Below are 23,214 nucleotides of genomic sequence, written 5' to 3'. Positions count from 1 at the left end.
TTGGACTTTGGATTGTTGCAATTTGATTTGTAAGTATTATTTTGATTTCAAAATGTGATGACATATAATTTGACTACTATAATGAGCTACATGGCTTGTATGCTAGTCACATGCAAAAATACAGGAAGGCCAGGGCTAGATTCGAAACCCTGAGCTAACAGAAAAGCTATGATGTCTTGGCAACAACTCAAGAACTGTTCAGTCAGATGGCATATTTGCATGCAAGGATTGCTATTTAAGGCTAATCAATCCTTAACCACAACAATTAATGTTGTGCTTTCTCAGCATTAACATATATTTTCTGGGGGAAATGCAATGTTTCCAAGTATTCAACCAGTCAGTAATTACGAAGCTAAAATATTTATACACTAGACGCACATTGTGGTGTTTTTATATTTATTTGTGTGAATGTGAAGCAAAAATAAAAATAAAGTTTCAAAGTTCCTCTGTAATTGCAAATACAATACATCACTTGTGTAAAGCAACTCAGTCATTCAATTTTTTCCTGTACAAGACACAAGCGATGCAATGGGGTCTCCACACCCACATTTTCAAATATTTTCCATAAAATAAAGGGAAAAAAAATAATAGAGTTAAACATATTGATAGTAGAATTATATGCAGTTTTACAGAGAATGTACAGTACATACAGTCCTTAAGGAATTAAAGCCCTGTGCTACAAGCTCAGCATGACTACAGTTAATGATCAGAGAAGGAGAAAACATACTGTGTAATATAACACAGGGAAATACAAGTATTCCATCTATGTAAAAAGAGAATTATAATAGTTATTGCAACCAGACACAATAACAGTAATTCTTATTTCAAAAATTATTAGTTTATAGTAGTAGCAAATAAATTCCAGTTAAGTGCATGTGATGGATCAATATGAATGTGTGTGTTTTTGTCATCATCTAATCAGAGATTTGTCCTAAATGAGGCAGGATGTTTTTAGGCTTATTTCTATGACTTCAAACAAAGTGACTTAAAATGACACCAAAACACTTATAAAGTGTCTGTGTTCCTGGCCTCTGCCACCTTCGCCGCATTGTCCCTGTAGGATTTATGATCTCCCACTCTGGCCATGCGCTCCTCTTCTTCCTTCTCTTTCCTCAGCAGCCGGTAGTTGAGGCCCATACCCATGAAGAGGAAGAAACTTGAGACGATGAGGAGAATCCCACAGCCCTGGTACGTGTACTTGTAGTCATGATAGATGTCCTTGAACTTCCCTGTAGAGATAAACATTCACTTTGAGTTAATTTCAGCAGTCCACACCATAATACGGAGTGAAACTTCTAAAGTCGAACGCCGCCAAAGTCGGAACAATTTAGAGTGCATCCAAAAGGACAATGATAACTATAGATTTTTTTTTCCCCGAGAAATTGAAAGAATGGGGGTGGGGCTGACTAACAGACAAAAAATATTTAAAAATAGACGGAAAAAAATGTGCAAATAGGTGAATCCGCAGGTGCCGAATTGTGAGTATGCAGGGATCCCTTCCCTAGTCGCTATTTGTGTGTGCATCAAATGTAACCGATAGTGTTCACTGTAGTAGCTTTATTTGGTTGTATTAAACAGTGATTAGTTCAAACCGGCAATAACGTAATGTACTTTACATTATTAGAAAAATGTTTTGAAAAAACAGTTGGTATTCGACTTTGTCTGTTTCACTGTAATGTTTGTGATAGTCAGTTACCTAGCAATGGGGGCCCCAGCAACACGGGGCCACATTCAATGATAGTGACCAGGCCAACAGCACTGGAGAAGCGTTGCGCTCCCACCAGGTCCATCAGGGTCTCAAATAATACGGAGCTCAGCCAGCCAAAAGCAAAGCCAAAGAACATGGAGTAAATCACAAAGCCTTTGTAGTCGACTGACATCGGAGCAAAGACGTGACACACGCCATTGTACAGCACAGAGGCGGCAAAAAAGTACTGGATCCTGGGCCGAACCCATTTGGTGTTGGCCACAATGCCCATCGAGGGTCGGGCGACCATGTCAACAAATGCCAGGACAGACAGCAGGAAAGCTGCTTTCTCTTTCGGGATGTCTTTGCTTTTTGCAAAATTACTCAGGAACACTAATGGCGCAAAAAGGCCAAAGAACATGACAATATTGCCTGAAATGTAAAGCAAGAAGCCACGGTGCTTGAACAGAGAAAGGTCGAGGAAGCTGTTCATGATTTGTGAACAACTCCTTCGCTCTGTAGTCTTCTCCACCGGTTTGGGCTTCGGCCCGATGGGTCGCATCAGGGAACCGGCAACGCAGCAGTTGAGCAGCAGGCCACCCAGGATGAGGAAGCTTCCTCTCCAGCCAAAGCGGTCGTAGAACCACGTGTTGAGAGGCGCCAGCGTGGAAAGGAAGACGGGACTACCAGCCATGGCAATGCCGTTGGCAATGGGCCGCCTCTTGTAGAAGTATTTCCCAATCATAGTGAGGGCGGGGTTTAGGTTGAACGACAGTCCCAATCCTACAACACAGTCACAAATATTATTTAAATGGATATATTTTGGAAAATGTAGTTTTTAATGCTCTGTACAAAAAGTTGTAATTTTGAGGGCTTGCCCAGTCATAAATTGAACAACCAAAGTAAATAAATGTGCAGACTTTCTCCTCCCATGACTTAGAAACTAGATTGGGCAACGATTTTACATTTTCTGGATACAGGTTATATGTGTGCGGTATAGTGAGTGAAGTCCTGCCTCCTCGGGTGAAAATGTTTTTATTGGCTTTGCAGGCACTTGCTACTCTTACGCAATCTGGACTCTAGTTCCGCACGTACAGGCCACTTGCGTCATATTGCTCCATTACCAGTCATTTCGATAACAAAAGCTGTTGCCGCAGTAGTTAATGTGGCAAGTTTCTCACATGCGTGAGGCGGGGCCACACCCTCAAAATAGTCAAATTTCAGCAAGAAAATAAATGTGTGTTTAAGGTGCATTATAATTCTTGATCATTGTCACAGACATGCTATTATGACATGGGAACTTGTGGAACACAATGTTTCCTACAACTTTTTTTTTTTTTTAAGTTTAGAACACTAGATGGCAGAAAAGTGCATGATTGGTGATCAAAAAGTAGAACATTAAGTACAGTACCTCCCACCACACCAATGCAAAAATACAGTGCTTGGATAGAGTTGCAGAAAGAGGCAGCAACAAGGCCCAATCCGGAAAGGCATCCTCCCAGCATCATAACAGAACGACTCCCATATTTATTCACCAGGATGCTGCTGATAGGACCTGGGAATAAATCAACAACAACACACGATGACTGTATTTGGTTGGATGTGAGTGCAATTATATTTTTGGCCACAAGAGAGCCACAGCACCACATCTGAGGCCCTGAAAACTCACAACAACTTGTGCATCATTTTTGTCAGTGGTGCACTGCAGTAGATGTGTTTTCATTCCATTAATAATAGGAACTGTCAGAAAAACTGTGAGGGCTCTAATGAAACAATCATTTATTTGACTTGGAGATGCATACACATTGACAGATGTAATTTGTTTGTGGAATCGCCTTAAATTGACTTTAAACGCATTTGAAAGATGATTGGAAGTTCAGGCGTGGGTGTTTTATTGTGTTCAGAGTGTGGATGGAGATTCTGGACACAGTGTGTAGTACTACAATATTAGCAAATCTGCCTCAAGGCTCTTCGAACCAGGTCGTGATTAAAGGTGTAAGTAAGCCTTTGGTTCTGCAGCTATGTGAGGAATCTGTAAACAAGTGGTAGGAAACCTACTGCCCGCGGCTCAAAATACGACCCACAAGAACATTTCATTTTGCCTTCCATGCAATTCAGAAATCCACATGTGGACTCTAATAGGCCTGAGTGTCTATGAGCGCCCACGAGGAAGATCGCCTCCTTGCCAAATTCCCACACTGCCCAGTCCATCTATATAGAAACTGACAGTTTTTGTTTAGCGCTTGTCCAAACGCATTTGCCATCGCCACGCGAGACAAAGGGTCTTTAAATTGTAATGCAGGCCGTCTCCGAGCTATCAATGAGTTCTTTCCTGGCGGGCCCGCAGGGAGAGCTGCCCGGGATAAAAAGGTTGGAGACGAACCGGTGCGGAATATTATGAAGGTAATGGATCAAAAATGGAGTACAGGGGTGCGCAGCAGTCGCTTAATGAACTCGTCCCACTGACGTGCGGCGAATGCTTAGCAAGCAAAGCGTTAGCGTCACAGTGCCAGCAAAACTAACTGTCAATTTCCGATGTGCCGCTTGCCGTCAGCTGTGTATATTTACACCGAAACATTTGCATTAATTGACGGTGTCAGTCGGCCTCTCCGTGGAATGTGTCGCCGTACAAAAGCAGCTTTGATTCATTGATATTAAACATACTGCTTGCTGATGTAATGAGGAACGAGGGATTAAGATGGACGTGTAGTTTCGCTTGAGTTTGACATGAAATGAGCTATTGTCGACTTAAATAGCAGAACTCACTCTTATGTAATGTATGATGCCATGGTATGCATTCGTAACCCAACAAACTTTAATTTTTTACACACTTTCCTAATACACTTCACTAAAAAACTTTAAATGGTGTTTATGGTGTAATATTTTCAGATTCATATTAGTTTGCCACTCTAAGGAAATATGTTCAGGAAACTTTGCAGAGATTGCAAAAAGTGGTCCATATCATCATTTTTAGCAGTTTATCTTACTTACGTCGGAATAGAGTGAAGTGCAACTCTTTTTCATTCTGGAGCAAATTGTTTATTTGCCCTGTGATGAATATCATGCAGCGTAAACAAAAGCCCGATCATCACGTGCCTGCATGTTTTCATTGATCTCAACAAAGTGGCGTCATTTCTAAAGAAACATACTGAGGATGTGTACAAATCCATAAAGCTAGTCAAAGAATTCACCCAATGGTCATGTTTTGTAAACTTCAAAGATAATTCAGATCCTTCAAAGCTGTGTTTATTTCAAGTCTTTAAAGAAGTTTTAGGCAACTGGATTTGAAGCAGCAGTGGTTCAGTCTTATCAAAACTTCACAGGGCTAGAATCTTGCTGTAGAATTAAATAAGGCAATTAGAGTGAATTGTTGGAAGAAATTCTAGTGAGCTTCCTGAGCGCTGTTGAAGTGCCCTTGGCCAAGGCACTCAAAGTTCCTTGCCTGCATTGTGTGACTGTGTGGTGTACGCCACACAACATTGAAGCAGATTGTTATACTACTGGACTATTTTCCTTAAATGAGTCAATATCACTTCACTGTGCCTTTTAGGACATCCCCATTTCACTATTCTGCGAGAAATGCATACGGGTCAAGCTCCCACACTTTTTGCACCGTACATACAAAAGGTTAAAAAAAAGATTGATTTCAATAGCAAAATAAACTTGTTGACAGGGTACACATTTAATATGAGCGATATGATTCAGTCAGCAAGCTGACTGTGTACTCTTCAACAAATATATTTAGAATTTTTGATTCTTTTTTTTTTTTTTTTTAGTTTTTATAGCTTTACAACTTCCATCTACATGCTTAATATGATGAAAATTAGGAAATTTAAGCGTAAATACTTATTGTGCAACATGCTCACTGTTTCAGGGTTTATTGAAGAAAGGCAAATGCAAATGTTCAAAATTATTATAAAAATAGAATATAATGATCAAAATACCTCATTTTATTGTATGACCGTGTCAATTGATTTAATTTAGGATCATTTGACCACTTGCTGCACACTAGTATAGTTAGCAAAGCAGTGTGTGGGACATGACAAAATCACGTAGCCTACATATAATAATACAATTTTAAGACATCCCCATTTCTCATTCTTCATTTTATTTATATATATATATATATATATATATATATATATATATATATATATATATATATATATATATATATGCGTGTGTGTGTATGAAATGGACACAGATTAAAAATGATGTGGGCACATATGCCACATTATAGATTGACCCAAATGGTCTATTTCAAACATTCTATTGTTAAATAAAATCCCATGTTTGATTATGCCGTTACCTCCGCCGTACGTAACTGCTAACATGATGGAGGAGATCCAAGAGACCTGGCTGCTGGTCACATTGAAGATCATTTCAATTTCCTTGAAGAAGACAGTGATGGACTTGGGGAACGCATAAGAGAAGCCAATAGAGATGAAGGCCCCAATCACCACCATCCATCCCCAGCCACCTTCCGGGGGAGTGTAGCCCACTGGACCTCCGACGGCTGGTGCCATTTTGACTAGAAAAGGGTTGCTTTCTGCTTCTCTCTTTGTGGTGCAAACAGGAGAACCACTGTAGAAATAAAACATGCATTAATTAGCATTTCCTATTGAATTAAATAAACTGTTACTGTTTGTGGTTTGTGTTTGTGGTTTGTCAGCAGAATAGGATTTTGTGTTACCATCCTTAAACTTAAATGGTGTCTTAATGTCATGTCTGTGATGTGCTTTTATTAAAATATCCAAGGAACAAGAATTATTATTACACACGTTTTAACCCAGTTTTACAAGCCTCACTGAAATTAGCCTGCTTTGAGGGGGTGATCTTGTGAATACAATTATCAACACAGTAAAAGCATTTTTTTTTTTGTTCCATTAGGGGAGGCAGCAGTTCATCCCAAACCTTGAGCGAGGGAAATTTGGTCACATTCCACCTCCAAACGGCCATCCAAAATGACAAAGACAAGACCTGTGGTGGAGGTGAGTCTCTTGCACAGTTAGCCACCATGACTTTAGTGCGCCTCTGAGTGCTTTGAGTCAAGCACATCCTAAACATTTTGCTAACTAGACAACAGGGTGCAAGATTGAGGATGCTATTTAGGAGCTACCTTGGCTCTGCATGTGCTACCACACGCTGATCTCCAGCAGTTTCGCTTAAGTCATGATGAATAAGAGTCCATGTGCCGAGTCAAACAACTTACTGTGTTGTTTACACTGGGGAGGCCACTCGTAGAGAACATCGATCAGAGCATGAACACAAGGAATTCACACTGCTCCGTAGCCCCCAGCTCTGCAAAGCGCTCCTTTTTTTATTTAGCCGGTTTGGACTTGATTTGCTTGACAAATACTCTTATAAAAGACCGGTCTTATAAACGTATTGGATAGGCCAGTTCTGCACAGTGAAGAGTAAATATTTAATGTGTTAAAGAACTTTTGTTATTGAGCTGGGATTTTGGCTGCTGCTATGCAGCTGTAAATGTGCCTCTTAGTGCCTGTTAGTGTCATTTCGTCTTATTTGCCACATTCTTACACACTTTAAATGTCACCTGGTATACATAAATAGTTGCCTCCTTGAGACATAATTTTTGGATGGATGGATTGGCAAGACAAAGCGTATTCTTGCCTTGTTATTTTTATTATTTAAAAAGATGAGAATATTTATTGGTATGTAATTACTTTTCTACAATTTGGTGTGTTGTAATGATTATTGTTTATCCAACTTTGCAAACGAAAGGTCACAACAAACAAAAAATATTCACTGTCTAGAAATAGTTGCTAAACATCCACTACGCAGGCTCCCAAAAATAACAATGTGCAGGAGGGGGATGTTCTGTGCTGGCGTTTAAGCAGAGGTGGGCATTGAGGGACGAAGTCCTGCAGGTTTTGCATGTTGCCCTTCTCTAACACAGCTGATATATGATCAGCTCATCAGCAAGCTCTGCATAAGCCTGATAACGATCCTGTTGATTGGAATCAGCTTGTGTTGGAAGTGAGAAACCTCCCAAACCTGCAGGACTCCGGCCCTCGAGGACTGAGATTGCCCACCTCTGGTTTAAAGGATGAAAAATTCAGCGACTGGAGATGATGAATGGACAACATTGTAAACACGGACAAAGCTCCAGATAATGCGGCAAAAGCATGCAGATAATGACAACAACCAAAATCCACATTTTATGTAAAAGCATGGGCGTAGAACAGGGTTCACCAATTCCGGTCCTCGAGATGCGGAGTCCTGCAGGTTTTAGATGTTTCCGCCCACTAGCACACCTGATTCATATAATGTAATTTGCCTGATAACGATCCTGATCTTTAGTATCAGGTGTGTTAGTAGGCGGAAACATCTAAAACCTGCAGGACTCCGGACCTCAAGGACCGGAATTGGTGAATCCTGGCATAGAAGGCACTGGCAAACAAGGACAAGTATTTGGGGTGCACCGATCACAATTTCCTGAGAGATCACTGTTCCCCGATCTTTAAAAAAGTCTGTCCTGCCGAGCTCCAATTTCCCCCAGTTTCAAAATCCCATCTGCTCCCGTGTAAAAGGATTGCTTCCCAAGTCGTAAACCAAATTGGTGAAAATTAAAGGCAATAAATGGACTGAGACAGTCTAAAAAGAGCAGTGGGGGTGACTTTTGTACCTCTTAAAAACAAATACCACCACAAGTCTGCTGGTGGGGGGCTCTGCAGAGCCTCAGTGGGAGTTCGCATTACTGCCAAATGTATATACTACTTGCTACTTCCTTGCCAGACACTGCTAACTTAATTGAAGTTTAATGTTGAGATGAGAGCTGCTGGATTCAAAGTATCCTTGAAAAAACATCCTAACTACAACAAATCCTAGAGGTTGATGCTCTTCAGTTCTCATGTATGACAAAGTTGGTAAGAATTCCCACCGAATCTGCTGGAAAATCATTTGATGAACATGCAGCTTTGTGATGCTTCTAGCAATTTCATTCATTCTCCCTGCAGCTGAGCTTTGGGCCTCGTACGCATCGTGACTGCTAATCAAGTGGTTTTGTCTCATTGAAAATAGATGAATATTAAATATTTGCACAGGGAAATTAGATCTTCACATAATACTTGTATGTGTCGAGCACAAGCCTGACAAAGCGACACACGTTTGATGAATGCCGATTGTAGTAGGCCATGTACACGATCGGGCGTTTTGAAAGCAGAGCCTGGCTAGTGTTAAAAGTGTGAAGCATCTTACCTCGGCTGGCAGGCGCTCTCAAACGGGGCCAGATAAGCTCAGCGGGACACGTCAATGCAGATCATGGAGGAGACTCTTTGACTCTGTAGCGAAAGGAATACACCGCATATGCTTCACAGACGCTCCAAAAGTGATCTGTCAGTTTACATCCAGTCTGACAATAAACCTCGTTGGCGGCAACTCTGCCTCAAATGTCATTGGTTTTTTCCTTTCCTAATATAACCTCAAAGTTGGAGTCCAATCAGTGTCCAGATGAAACTTGGACAGTCTGGTGCAGGGGAGTTACATGGGTCACCTCTTATGAGCTGGGGGAAGCTTAGTGCCATGGCCTTACAATGCTTTCCCCACCCCTCTGTCATGTGCTGAGGCCGCACTCATTCACGGCCGGGCCCTATGGCGCGTTTGACCTACGAGGATATCCAATCATGTCTGCGCTGTAAGAGATAAGATGCTTTTTGTCACACCGACTTCCTCTATTGGCGGATTTATCCGGTCCTGAAGATTAGAAGTTGTGACCGTCCAACAACAGATATTGTTAATCGTCGTCATTTTTAACACTTCATAGGTCAGCTTTGGCCAGGCGTTTCCTTCCCAGTGAGTCTGTATCAAGGCTTTGGAATGGGAAATCTTATCTTGAAGCACGTCTTGTCTTTGTTTGGAGGGTCAGTGTTGCCAACCCATTTTTGGTACTCTAAAATCACTTAAACACTTCTGAGCATGTTCATTGCACTAACCTCATACCTATATACTTGGTAAACCTCACCAAGAGGCGCTTGTCTATGATTATCCATGGACTCAAAGCCTGTTTCTTTAATCTGACACTACAGTATACATAAAAGAACATCACTTTATCTAATAAGTCATTGTATATGACAGTTTTTTCCCGATGTGTATGTGTTTGCCTTCTATCTATTGTTATTTTTCTTTTTTAAACAATCTGCTGTATGCTGCTTTACCCTGTACTGCTTTCATACTTGCATTCCTTCTCTGTGGACGTTAACTTACTCTGCATACCGCTTATAGAAGAAGTTCATGTATACAAATTCATGCTACACGCCATTTTGATCTTTAAATCAGCAAGGCATAGGGATATATAAAACACGCTGAGCCTCTATGTCTGTCTGCGGATTCAATCCCTCAGAGGCAAAAACGACATGTTTTTGCATGGGGATATCCGGTAGCTGTCCAGTACCAGTAACAAATCCCGGAGCTGCTTTTAGCCATGCTAAGACTTTATAAATGGAGGAGGAAAGGCTTCCTCATCTGCCCCGTCACATCTCAGGATTCCTTTGGAGGAACATTTTCCCCCTGTGAATTTTCAGATATGTCCTATCTTGCATTATAGGATGTAGTGTGTTTTACTGTTGCATTAAATTGTCTGTGATTGACTGGCGGCCCGTCCACAATCATAGCATCTAGTATTACTGAATAGGCTCCATCTTATCCGAGAGCCTGAACTGGGTAAGCCAAACAAAATGGGATACATTGATGAATTCCATACATTGTCCTGTCATGGAGTGATCCCAGACCTTTCTTGCGCCATAGACCAGATGGACGTAAAACAATATTTTGACTGATCGGGAGAGAAACACACAAAAGGGGGGAAGAAAACATCTTAAAGGTACAGGTTGGTTGGGGGCTGCTGCTGTGTCATTTACTGGAGCTCTCTTGTTTACAACGATCCAGATATATTGTGTTTTGAGATTATGAATGGCTGCAATGAATGGCGTAAGACTGTGTTGTCACAGGGCACGCTCAGTTACAGCCATGATTTTCTTTTTTGTATGGCCTCAAAGTGTTTTTCATAATCATGGCTTTAATACTTTGATAATGTACGCCAGTGATAGGCATTGTGCGACTTAGGTAGAAATTCAAGTAGTTGTTTGGGTTTTGTGGCTGACGCTTCTGCAGCAATTTAAAGAAATTTAAAATAAGGTGCCGAGTGCTGATCCAACCCAGAAATATTCTTTAAGGGAAATGCGCATCTTGGCAGCGTGGTGCATTATGGGTAGGCTGGCAAGTAGCCGACTACCAACTTTTCATTGAGCGGCAATAGGGGCTAATGGGGGAAGGTCTGATTTGGACCATTTTAACCCTTGGAAAGTTTATGTTTTTTATTTGTATTTTACTTTAGAGAGAGATCTTCACTGAGGGGGTCAATTGGGGCTGGAAGCAGGTTCTTTAATGACCATCACTCCCATTAGTTTTGTTACACGTACGTCTGCTAGAATGAAGGTTTACAAGTGTACACTTCCGTCTTCTCGAGCTTTGCAATGGTGGTTTTTTTTGCCTATAAACTCCATTAGGATAGTTAAAAATGGCACAAAGTGCACCTGTCGTTTTTGTCACTTAATTAAGGCTGAAAAACCTTTAAACAATGCTTGCAATCTTTAAGGTGTCCAGTTAATGCAACACTTTCCGTACTCTAATCTCCAGCCATACTTTTTTTTTAGCTTGATTTTCATGCATGCGCAAACGTAAATGCACACTTTGCTTATTCTCCATCCGCCCTGCCCTAATTTAACCTATATGTACTGCAACTCGACCCGGCATAAAAAAAAAGACCCGCGATCCAATTCACGGCAATGTCTACAAACGATCTTTTCCACATTCTCACTTAGTTTTCGTGTAAAGGAGCTGTAAGTGAGCTTTCATTAACACTTATTTGCTACGTGAGGTTTGGTGTATTTGCAGCTCAGTGTTAGAGGGGGAAAAAAGTCCATATATAGCATTTTCAGTGGGATTAAAATTGATTATCTCAGCTAAAGACGGCTCCTATACAATATAATCAGCTGTAAGGCATCTTGGCACACGTTCTCCTTCAACGTGCTGGTGTTCATTACTGCGCCTGAGCCCTTCAAGTGTGCCGAATGCAGCTTTTCATTTTACACCCATAATGCATGATCTTAACTGGAGTTGGTTAGCAAAACAGCACCTCGCCGCGTGAGCGGGAAAGCAATAAACACCGTGCCGCCTCCACAACTTTGACGTGACTGAGTGTGATTGCGCGGCGGCCAACAGAAAGACACGCTTGTGGGGCAAAAAGTCGGTGCCAATTACCTTTTACTTGCGCTAGGGTGCGTGCGGTACAAATGAAAGTGCAGTATATCGTGTCTTGATGGACTGCGATGCAGCCAGGTCCTTATAAGGGTCACGCGCTGAATGTTTCCAAACTCAATTAGCTAAAAGTAAGGAAGCATCCATTCTGTTAAAGAGGCTGCAGTGGCAGGAGAGCTTTCACCTTACAGAGCTAACTGAAGCAATAACACAAAAACACACACCAATAGTCATTACGTGTTTTTCTGTGTTAAGGAAAGGCTTTTTGCAGAAACACTGTCAGCGAGATACCGAGCTTCATTGAATCACAATTGCAGGAAAGCAATTAAGAGGACATTAGCCTCATGAGGCTTACTATTATAATACATACGTTGTATGGTTGAGTTTGGGTAATTGGTGTAAAAGTCATTCAAAACAGAGTAGTGAAGTTATTTGAACAGGAAATATGTATCAAAACATAGCATGAAGGTGAACATTTGTTTGACTCCATAATGAACCGTCTTTTTGATTTCCATTGTCATCCAGGTATTGATTATCTCCAAGCTCGAAAGTGCGAGGTATTGTTTTAATCGCCATTGTTTGGTTAGTTAGTTAATAATATATAATATAAAGAAACACTGTAATGGCCAGTCAAAAAGTGTATATTTTTTGAGTCACCACAAAAATGTTTTTTTAATGTGGGAGGTTTCTGTTACACTTTTTGCTTCATTTTTATTTAGTTAAAGCGTATAACTCAAACTAAGTACAGATTGTCTTGGACATTTGACACCTTTTCAGGTGTTGATTGCATCTCAGGAAAAAACAAAACAAAACATATTTCAAGTCTTTGCCAGGGCGACATGCATCAAGGTGTTCATGAAGTTACAAAGCAATTTGGGGCCTGCTTTGTGATCAAGCCGAACACATTTCAACGTTATCGCCGCGATTGTGAACGGCGCACAAAAGGAGCACAGCAACACACAGCAGTGAGTACTACAAAGGCGAGCCGTGACAGCGTCGGAAGCAACAGCTCTTGGAAAGCTTCCTGATAAATATGTCAGTCGAATGAGATTTAAAAAAAAAAAATCTTTTGTCGTATTTACAAGTCACAAAACGCATATATATGCACACTTATACACACATTGCACTCTCCATCTAGTTGAGAGCATTTTAAGCAGCCCCTTTGTACTGACAGATATCCGGCTATACAATGCGCCCTGTCATAACCTCGAATAGCTGTACTGTAATCATGCTTAAGTTGTTTTCCCGCGCAGCGACATATTGGATTGACAGTATTTATTGACTGGATATGTGCAACTTTTAAAGGCATCTGATGTTCCTTTAAAGGCAGTATGTTTATTTATTCACTTAGTCTTAACAGAGGCGGTTTGAGGTACATAAAACAGGGATGTGATTTTTCCGCTAATTCGCGGAATTCCGCTTTTTTTATCTTCCCCCCCCCCCAAAAAAAAAAAAATCTGATTTTTTTTTTTTTTTTGTATTTCATTGTGTATGCACATGACTCCGACAGATAACATCTTCCGCTATAACAAAGACATTTGTGGTATGCTCTAATATGAGTTACTTTTCATTTGGTCATGATACAATTATTTGTTCATGAAATTTGAACTCTTCAACATTATTTATGTGTTAACTTAGTAATCACATTAGTTAGATATGATGATATTCTCAGTGATAGTTTTTAAAAGCAAAGGCAGTCCAATGTTTTTGAATGTGACTGATTTTGAGTTGACTAAAACTGCCATTTTATATGGGATAGTTCAATATACATTGAAAATTTATGCTGTTGTTTTTGTCTATTTCTTTGTCATGTGAGTGCATTGAAAGTACTTAAAAACACGGAAAACCCATGAGCGAGTGCCAGCGGCCCCCAGACCCCCGGCTAAATTTTCAGATAATTTCACTTTGGTCAAATCACATCCCTGATAAAAGGCATGATTAAAATCAACAAAAGATACTCAAGTGTGGTACACACATACTGACTAAATTGAACAGCTTCCCTTTCTTGGTCAGGGCCAAGTGTTGACCTGTTTAAAAGTCATAAAGACAAACTTTTTGTCTGTGTTGTCAATAACTAGTTAGGTCGAACCACAGATTCTGTGATTGTAACTTGAAGTGGAAAGATAGTCAATTAGGAAGTGACCTGTTATTGGACTTTATAATAGAGGAGCAACTGATTGTGTTGCGTATAACATGTCTCAGAAGTCATTCACCAACGTGAACACGGGAGACGAGTTTGCAACTGCTATGTAGTTACCAAATAATCTAAGGCTAGTCTTTTCAAGTTCTACTACTACTACTACTATTGTTGTTACTCCTACTCTTTCTTCTTTGTATTTCCCGGAAGTCTGGATGCACAGTGGTACAGTCTGACAGTTCAACCTTATCATTTTGTGTATGGTGTGCTATGTTGGTCATTTCGAGTGCACCACACACGATAGGAGCATAAGAATACACTTTCATATTGTTTTTCCTCCTTATGTGTGGGGTCGCTTAGATTAAAAAAAAAAAAAAAAATCTGTGTGTGTACCCCGCTTCAGACAGCATGTGTATGTGACCTTCATGAATGTAACTTTAGTAATAAAAAAGAGTTTTTAAAAAGGGCTTGAATTATTAACACTTGCATAAATCCAAACAAAAACAAATAAAGCATCGAGAATGACTATAAAGGACGCCATGCTTGGCTCATTTTGGGGGTTTGTGCTCTTGCGTGCACTTTAGAAGTCACATGCATAGAAGAATGAGAAATAAATTGGCCTTTTGGTGCGCACTTCCCTCCTTTGTGGTGGATTCATTGGCGTTCAATTGCATTCTCTTTGCTGGCGTCACATTTCATCCGCATGACACATCATTGTAAAATCGGAACAAATGCTTCTTTAGAAATAAAATAGCATGCTGGTCTTGGATATATCTAAATGAGGACCCCTTGTGGCTGCAGAGGGAATGCGGCCCCGCTACTTTGCAGAATTTTTCCCTCTCTTCTGAATCGAAACTTTTTACTCAAATTTTGCCCTCCACTCAAACGGGGTTCAGACCCACACCGCTATCATGGCCCTGCCTTGGAATCTGAGAGTGCTGTATTTTCCTCTACATTTAATGAATATTTTTTTGTTTTGTTTTGTTCATTTATGTTTTAAAAGTGTGTGAATATGTTTAAAGTGTCTTGGAGGGGTAAAAAAAAACGAAACTGTTGATGTAAATATTTTTATATCGTTCTCTATATTGCTGCTGGAGCTGGATAAAATAGGGTTCGCTACATACTGTATATATTGCTAAAAGGTCATAATTGATCGTGTCTGATGTTCAAGTACTCGCTACTTTATTTTAGCACACCAGGCTTTTGCCAAGTGTTTCAATTGCCTCAAAAATTGGAAACACTCATGTCCGGGGGAAGTAAACGAAAGAGCTCAGGAGGTATTAAGACGGGATAGTGGATAGCAGCACGGAGAGCTGACCTTGAGGGGAATAGGGAAAATTGGCAGAGGGGAATGGGGTGGAGGTGAGGTACAGGGGTACGGTAACAAGTAACAAGAGGTTGCTATATATCAGGAAGGCAATTCGGAACGGTTTATCCGATGAGGGTCAATTCCTGCTGCACTGCCGTAGATCAGAGTTTTCCGAGCTTGAGTGCGCCTCCTGAGTGGGAAGTCTTCAGTACTGCTTGGACAAAAGTATTGGGACACCTAGCCATTATTATTGCAGGAACTGTACAGTCATTTGATGATTTTTTGGACTGGTAAACCCTAACGTGAACAACGGTGTCACGGTATTACAATTACAGCTCTGAAATGTATTATTTTGAAATGTCAAGGTCATTTACTTTTCCATTAAACGCAATGTATTTTATTTTAAGTTTGAAAAACGGTCAGGGCCGATCGCAAATTGTAATGTGTGTGGTTAACGCATGTCCTGTTGGTCTTGGTTCGACGAGGAGACTCGATTTTGTCGTTGGAGATATAGTTGTGTGTGGTGTGCTATGTATCTTGATGAGAGTGTGATGATAAATATAGTAAGTTTGGTCATTTGTGCCTTTTTTTTTTTCCCCCAACGAGCGCCTGACCTGTTTTATTTTGAGTCACTGTCACCGCGCACCTCTTGAGAAAAGCCAGATGGCCACTGAGTCGAGTGATACAATTTGAGAGACAAGAGTGCTGTTGCACTGTTGTGCCGCGGTTCTTTGGCTCGGAGCCCAGGACTGGAACAAGCACAAAATGTTTGAATTCTTTATCATCATCATCATCATCTTCATCGTAGCCTCCACCTGCATTGTTTAGGTAGATGCTGTCTGCACCTAATGCAGGCTGGAACTTATAAAATGAACCGGTCAGTGGCATGCTGTTGAAATAAGCCAAAGTTATGGCAGACTCATAAGTACATTCTAGTCTAAATGAATGAGGACATCTTGTGGACAGAGTTTACTCTGCACCTCAGTCTCATTAGATTGTGTGGCTGTGTGTAGTCAAGTTTCCAACCGAGTCTTGATTTGCAATGCAAACAAGGTTGTGATCTCATCATCTTGTAAGCTTTTAAAATAGATGTCAAATAACAGCCTGGTCAAATAACAGCTTCTGCAAGTCTGTCATATCGATCATGCCGGCTTGACACGCGGATCAATCAGAACCAAGACTATTTGCCTCTGATGAACATCGGTCTTATCATCTGAGGTGTTATCAGGTGCCCCTCACGTTGAAGGATGCAATTCATATGACTTTGACTTTGGACTGTCTTGGAGTCATCCAACTCAGGTTCTGGCGCTTGTTGTCCAGGGTCTTGAAGATTCATGACTCATCCCAAGTGGTGACTCTCATAATACATATTGGTTTCAAACTTTGCAATGTGGTCGCAATTTACCACAGTTTTCAAACCTCTACAGAGCTTTTTTTTGTGTGTGCCCTAGTGACTTTAAATAACATGACATTCAAGAGATGCAAGTAGAGGGGATTCATCACAATTTGTCACTGCACGTTTTCATCTGACCTTGTTTTGTTGATTTTAGCTCACTCTGCGCTCTGGGCGGAGGTTTATGACAACCCCCAAATAAAAATAAAAGAGGATAAGTACTGTAAATGATTGCTGGAGCCCAACACATTACCGTGGAGATCATGCGAGAATATTTATGCAATGTGATTCAAGCATGTCCCGGCAATCGAGTCTACAGGACGTTCACTGTTTGCCCCCATAAAGCCGGTATACGACCTACCCCAACGGTGCACTTTTGCATCTTATATACGCTCTGCTCATTTTCCGCTTGAGGAAGTCGGGAAAATTGACTAGGAATTTCTCAATGCAAACTAGCTGTTCTTTCCACGTCGGGAGCGTCGCGCAGGTCGGGGCGCACTTTTCAATAAGGCTCCATCCCATAACGGGAGACCGCCTGAGCGTCCATCCTGCAAATAAAAGCCATCAGCAGTCACGCATTTACCGCTTGTGTCCCCCGCAGGGACGTATAAAAAAATGCTCTTCATGCTTGAGCACGATAATGGATTATGCAGTCAAAGTGCCACCTTGGTCTCCTTTGAAAACCAATTTGTTGTGGTTGGAGCAAGAGAGGATGACACTCTTGTTTAAGCGTGTCTATTTCTTGTGCATTTAGGTGTGTTACCTCTGAATGAAGTCTTGTTACGTGTGCCCCACCCGAGCCAGCAGATTTGGGAAAATAAGCGTACAGTAGTGCTTCAATTGTAAAATCATTCTGCATTTGTTTTTTTAAAGGAGAAATTATGCTTTTGTTTTGTTTTTGATCAGCCTGTTTTGAGGGGAGGGTCTGTCTCATGCAAATGAGCCATGTGCTGCAGGGCCAATGCCCAGTACAACTTACAATACCATGACAACAAGGAAGACTGGACGAGCGAAGAAAGAAAGGCACAAAAGAAATTGACTTGCGTGCAAATGGGATAATATGCTACAAAGTGAAGTACAGTACAGTTTCCCTCTGGTGGTATGGAAAAGAATCAAAGAATTGTACAGTTAAACTACGAGTGGCTTAAACGTTTTTATTAAAAAATCCAGTACAGTACATTTAAGTACAGATCAGTAATATTAAACTTTTAAGTACAGCATTTTTGCATTTAATCATTAAACATGCATATAACAAGCGCTTCCATTTGAAAGACTGGCTTTGCGTTACATTGGCTAAATGTTGATGTTTTGCACCCCACAGGAAGTTGACTTTATGCCAAGTTATGTTATGTTTAGGTTTTGTACATGACAAAATGTAGCAAAATTACGTGAATTGTGTTTTTGTTAATGTGATAGCCTAGCCACATTAAAGCTAAAGATAGCATGCACCATGTGGGTGACTTAGCGGTTTTCCTAAACCTATATGTCCTCTTTTCTGACAAAAAATTAACTCAAAAATAAAATTACCGATGGAAACAGGCTTCCTTCCCTAGTTAAAAAAAACAAAAAAAGAAACCTTACTTAACTGAATATTTATTGATGTTTTTTACTGGCAGGAATGGACTTGTATAATGTGTTGTCTGTGCATAACAAATACTGGAACCTTCCAAAGTTACATAAGACAGTAAATGAGTTTTGGTTTTCTTTGTATGTAGTCTACCTAATTGGTTGCTTCATTTGTTTCATATAAACAGCCTACTGCACTCACACCCGGCAAGATTACAGTACACGGTGCAAGGATGTTGCTTTCTTCTCTAGTAAATCTAATTTTACCTCGAAGCTTAAGTGTATTAGCATGTGCAACATATCCATCACCATCATTTCTCAATAAAGCTGCAATTTTAGTACCGAGTTCAGTAAGCAAAGCTTCAGCGACATGAAGGAGCCTATTATATAATTCAATTTGCACGAGATTGTACATGCGATCCTTCACATCTTCCTCACAGAATGCTAATGCTAGGTCGGAGGCTTTGTCAGGGAGAAGCTGCAGATGAATAATTAATTGATGCCACCACAATTAAGGTGTAATTTACCTCGCCATTACGCACTGATTTTATTAAGCACCGCTGATGGGCTGGCAAAGGAGTCCATGTAAAATTCATGGGATGGCAACACATCAAGAAGATTTGGAGTAAAGGGAAGAAAACGCATTGACAACAATTCCCACCTCATATGTTGGGTTATTAGAAGCCTCTCTGCAAGATGGGACACACCTTTTAACAATGAACTCATCAATTACACTTTAGGAAGAACTCTTTTCTCTTTTTTCCCCAGTTCTTCTTCTTAAATGGTGTACATACTTATAATTGGGCCTAGATTGAGCATTTGTTCCCCCTCACTGATTAAATCAGTCCGTATGAGTCATTTGTGACGTCTTACATCATATATTGGGTTTTTGCACATTACAAAGGGCTTTTGATCTTTTGGATGATATTTTAGGATAAAATCTAAACTGCACTTGGACAATCATATGCTTCCATCGTTTGCTTAAGGCACTTTTCTGTTCCGAGTGCACGAAGCAAAGTCCATAACATCTTGCTTGGATGAGTGTGACATGGAAGTGAAACCTTCCATTTTTGTAGAAATTCTTTCCAGAAAAGTGGAAGCTGTTTGAGCTTCAAAGATGTTGTCTACTGTTTTCACTTCCAATTGTAGAATTGGCTGGCGTCACAAAACGTTTGTACACATTTTGGACAACTGAGTTCTACTAAAACTAAAAGCTTTTCATGTGTACTTGATGACATAAGTAGGTTTAAGCACCACACTTGAAATAATGTAAAGGCATCGACATTTGGTCTTGTTATTTTTACCTGAAGTTGCCAGGCAACGCAAAATCAAAACGGCCCAAAATGTTAATCATAGAACAAAATTATTGAAAGTGAGTCAAGCTCTAGTAAAAATCCCGCGTCCCGTTATGAGCAGCATGGTGGTCATTGTCTGGTAATATGACAAAATTGTGTGTGATTTGTTGTTTGTCTATATCTGCATTTGACCTTTTTTAACAATTAATATACAGTAAGTGGTTGAAAATGGATGTATGGATAGATGTCTTTTTCATGTTACATGGTAAAATAATGACTTCAAAAAGCTTCGTAAAATAATGAGTTATACTGTAGCCAGTGTTTTGTTTTTTTTGTGTGCTTGAACCTAACTAAAATATCTCTGCTACACACCTGGACCAAACCTTCACCTGGGCGAGATGACAATAAACAGAAGTGCTTCTCAGACAAAGCACTTGATAACACCACCCTAACCCCTAAACGAGAAGCGTCATGGCGGCAAACAGCGTTTTAATGCGGTGAACATCTGTATGCAGGCGACAAAGGTGCAGCGCGAAGCGGGGATGAAATATTCATCGCGTCCCGTTTCTTGACGATGGAGCGACGCGACGGCGCTCAATATATCCGAATGGGAGACGAAAAACCGCCACCTTGCGTCATGACTTACTCTCAGTTCAGAACGCAAAGTTAGTTAATCAACGCTGTACACAAAGTAAAAGCCTGCCCTTGAAAGGGGCTAACCTACAGATAGTACATTGTATGTAAATATGGCGCATGCATTCCCATGAATATTTAACGGCCTGACAGTGTAGCACAGGAGATAAAAATAATTCTCCCGTCAAGTTGAGGACCTTCTTATGAAATGGGGTAAAAGCTATTCTGTGTTATCAGATTTTTGTAGCAAGAGCGGCGTTTCTTTTGGATTGCATCATCTTTTATTTAAATGTCAGGACCCGGCGCTGGATGACGACTGCGGCTTTTCACAGCTTGCCGAGACCAGTTCGATGAGGCGGGCCTCGGATTGGATTTGATGCCACTCGCGATGTAAAAGGTCAAAGTAAAAACAAAAAAAGAAGAAGAAAAGAGGGGATTATATACATTTGTGATATTAAGGATTAGTGAGTTCTCTCTCTCTCTCTCTCTTGGAAACACTCAAAATGGGATTGTTTTCATTCAAAAACGAGGCTTACACGCCGATCTTCAATCCATAAGATATCAACAAACAGCAGGATGAACCAATAGGATCTGGTGACCAGGTGCTAGATGATCAATCTATAGAATTTAAAGCAGAATATTAGGTATGCATGCACAAAGAGATTTTTGTTCAGTGATGGGGGTCAGCGTCCTAACCGATTTACAATGCCAATTTGAACAATTCTAGTTCAGCACAACTAGCAAAACTAAAGAAATACTTCCTTAAACTGCATGGAGATGGCGAATACAAGAACACGTTACGTTCTAAATTAAAGGACAAGAGAGTCAGATTCGAGGAAAAGGCTACTGTCCCTGTTAATTTTGTTTCGCAATAAAAATAGTAATTGTAAATGAAGTAATAGTAGAAACAGCATTGGTAGAAATAGTAGTAGATGTAGTCGTAGGAGTACAAGTAGAAGAAGTACTAGTATTACAGTTTTTCTCCATAGGTTTGGCACATTTTTTGAAACTAAAATGACATTTTCAAAACTGCAATCTCATTTGGCCAAACAGACTCAGTTCATTAGCAAAAGCACATATCTATCCCAAAACTGGTTACACATGCTTCACTCAAAGTTCCTTTCCTAAACAAAGAGTCGGTACTGTCACAGCTGCAAAGATCCTTCTCAATTGCTGTGGCTCATCTGCATTCACTTAGTGCTTTTGCCAAAAGTAAGTTGGATGATTTTGCACAACACCACGGATCATCTGCAAAAGCTAATATCTCCCCCAAAACAGCCTAACTATGTCAAAATCAAATTTCTATGTCATACAAGTAGTCAGTGCCCTCACAATGCATCGTCCCTTTGGCATTGTGTGAGCACTGCAAGTCAAAATCATTAGATGTTCTGTCACAACTGCAGAGGTGCCGCTAACAAAATACAATTATATATAAAACTGAGGAGGGGGGGGGGGGGGATTTTACAAGATTTTACACATTTTATTTTTCAAGAAAGTTGCATATAGGAAACTGCTGAGGTTCAGTACTTCCAACAAGATAAAGAACCACTGACTTAACTGTTGCACAGTTCACGTCGTTGCACAACTAGTTTTCATGAGTGACCAATTGTCTGCAAATATTTTTGCTGCAGTTTGAAATTTGAATCGCAGGTGAACTGTGTTGCAATGTCTTCAATCAAAAATGCCAAGTTGAATTACATGATTTTTCGCAACAGAAATAGGTGTTTGCCTGTTTCTCCTTGCAATAAAATGCTGAATTCCATCATCTCCACCAAATTGTTCACGGCTCTGGCGTCATTAAAAGGTCACGCGCCGCTGGATGTTTACGCTGACGCAATCCGTGCATATTGTCTTGCAACGGCAATTGATGACTTAGAAAATAAATGTGTGTTTGTGTGTGTGAAAGGAATACAGTAAACAAGTGTGCATCAAGGATGGATTTGTGTGATCAGGATGAGTACACACAACAGTGGATAATTGACTGCACCAACAAACGGGAAACACACGGCATGTTGACTGTTAGCATTGTTTACTATAGATTTTGCTTTGTGTGCATATGGAAGTTGGCAAACTGGCATGCTCAAGTGTTGATTTAATTGAAAGTGAATTCTTGGAACTTTTTTGATAAGCATGCTTAGCAAAACAAACCTGGTTACTCTTACGGGTGCCAAAGGGTGCGCTGGTGTGCTTTTTGGAAAGTTTTCTAGCACTCAATTACCTTTTTTTTAAGTTCCTATTTTCTGCCAAAATGGGCCAAAACTGACACCTCCCCCCAAAAATGCCATGTTTTGCTGCTGTTGGATTCACTAAGACTGGAATGGTAACAACCTGCCTGCACACAACAAAGTTTTTAAAATCCTACTCGTAATACTCACGTTACACGTGGCATCACAAAAGCAACATGTGTAAAACCCAGAAAACACAATTCTGAACTAAAAGCATTCTGATTACCAAACCCCAGTCAGAGTAAACTCTGTGCACGGGTTATCGAGTCCATCGTGACCGCTTTTAACGGTCCGCAGCACAGACCTGGTTGAGGAGGTCTGCATGAATGAGATACAGCGCGGTCCGACTAAACACCCACCGCCTGCTCGTGGCGAGATTAAAAGACATGCTGGCTGGCGATAGCATCTGATGCAATTTATTGGATGTCCGCGGTTGCCGGTTCACAGTCTGCAAAAAGTCCAAATTTGCGACGAACACCCCGGGATGTGTGGGCCGGCCCCTGACTTAAAAGGCAACATATATTACGTTTTTTGCATGTGTTTATCTACAAAATGCAGATGGGAAAATTCACAGGCAGCAATAGTGCACATGGGGGTACTTTTTACTGCAGGCAATTTTATTTGTGGCTGGATGATATTAAAAACTAAGAATGTTCGGCTGTACGACTTACAATTTTCTTTAGAGACAAGC

General features: G+C 40.6%; 1 protein-coding gene and 1 long non-coding RNA gene across 6 annotated transcripts in view; one reads left to right on the top strand and one right to left on the bottom strand.

Annotated features, from left to right (window-relative positions):
• Positions 1-23,214, top strand: part of LOC144056000 (uncharacterized) — a 95,214-nt gene that overhangs the window by 932 nt on the left and 71,068 nt on the right. For all 5 annotated transcript variants that reach the window (XR_013294968.1, XR_013294970.1, XR_013294971.1 and 2 more), the window contains 2 exons: positions 1,117-1,188; positions 6,578-6,678. This is a non-coding gene — a long non-coding RNA (uncharacterized LOC144056000). The remainder of the gene's footprint in view (positions 1-1,116; positions 1,189-6,577; positions 6,679-23,214) is intronic.
• On the bottom strand, positions 428-6,213 carry slc16a1a (solute carrier family 16 member 1a). The gene is made up of 4 exons (XM_077572309.1): positions 5,997-6,213; positions 3,099-3,242; positions 1,697-2,470; positions 428-1,229 (listed from the first exon to the last, which is right to left on the bottom strand). Exons 1-4 carry the CDS (start codon positions 6,211-6,213, stop codon positions 1,006-1,008), a joined length of 1,359 nt encoding a protein of 452 aa, XP_077428435.1. The 3' UTR covers positions 428-1,005.

Source organism: Vanacampus margaritifer, chromosome 8 (genome assembly GCF_051991255.1).
Source record: "Vanacampus margaritifer isolate UIUO_Vmar chromosome 8, RoL_Vmar_1.0, whole genome shotgun sequence".
Classification (NCBI taxonomy): Eukaryota; Metazoa; Chordata; class Actinopteri; order Syngnathiformes; family Syngnathidae; genus Vanacampus; species Vanacampus margaritifer.
The sequence above is the reverse complement of the archived record's forward strand: the minus strand, read 5'-3'. Positions and strand labels throughout refer to the sequence as shown.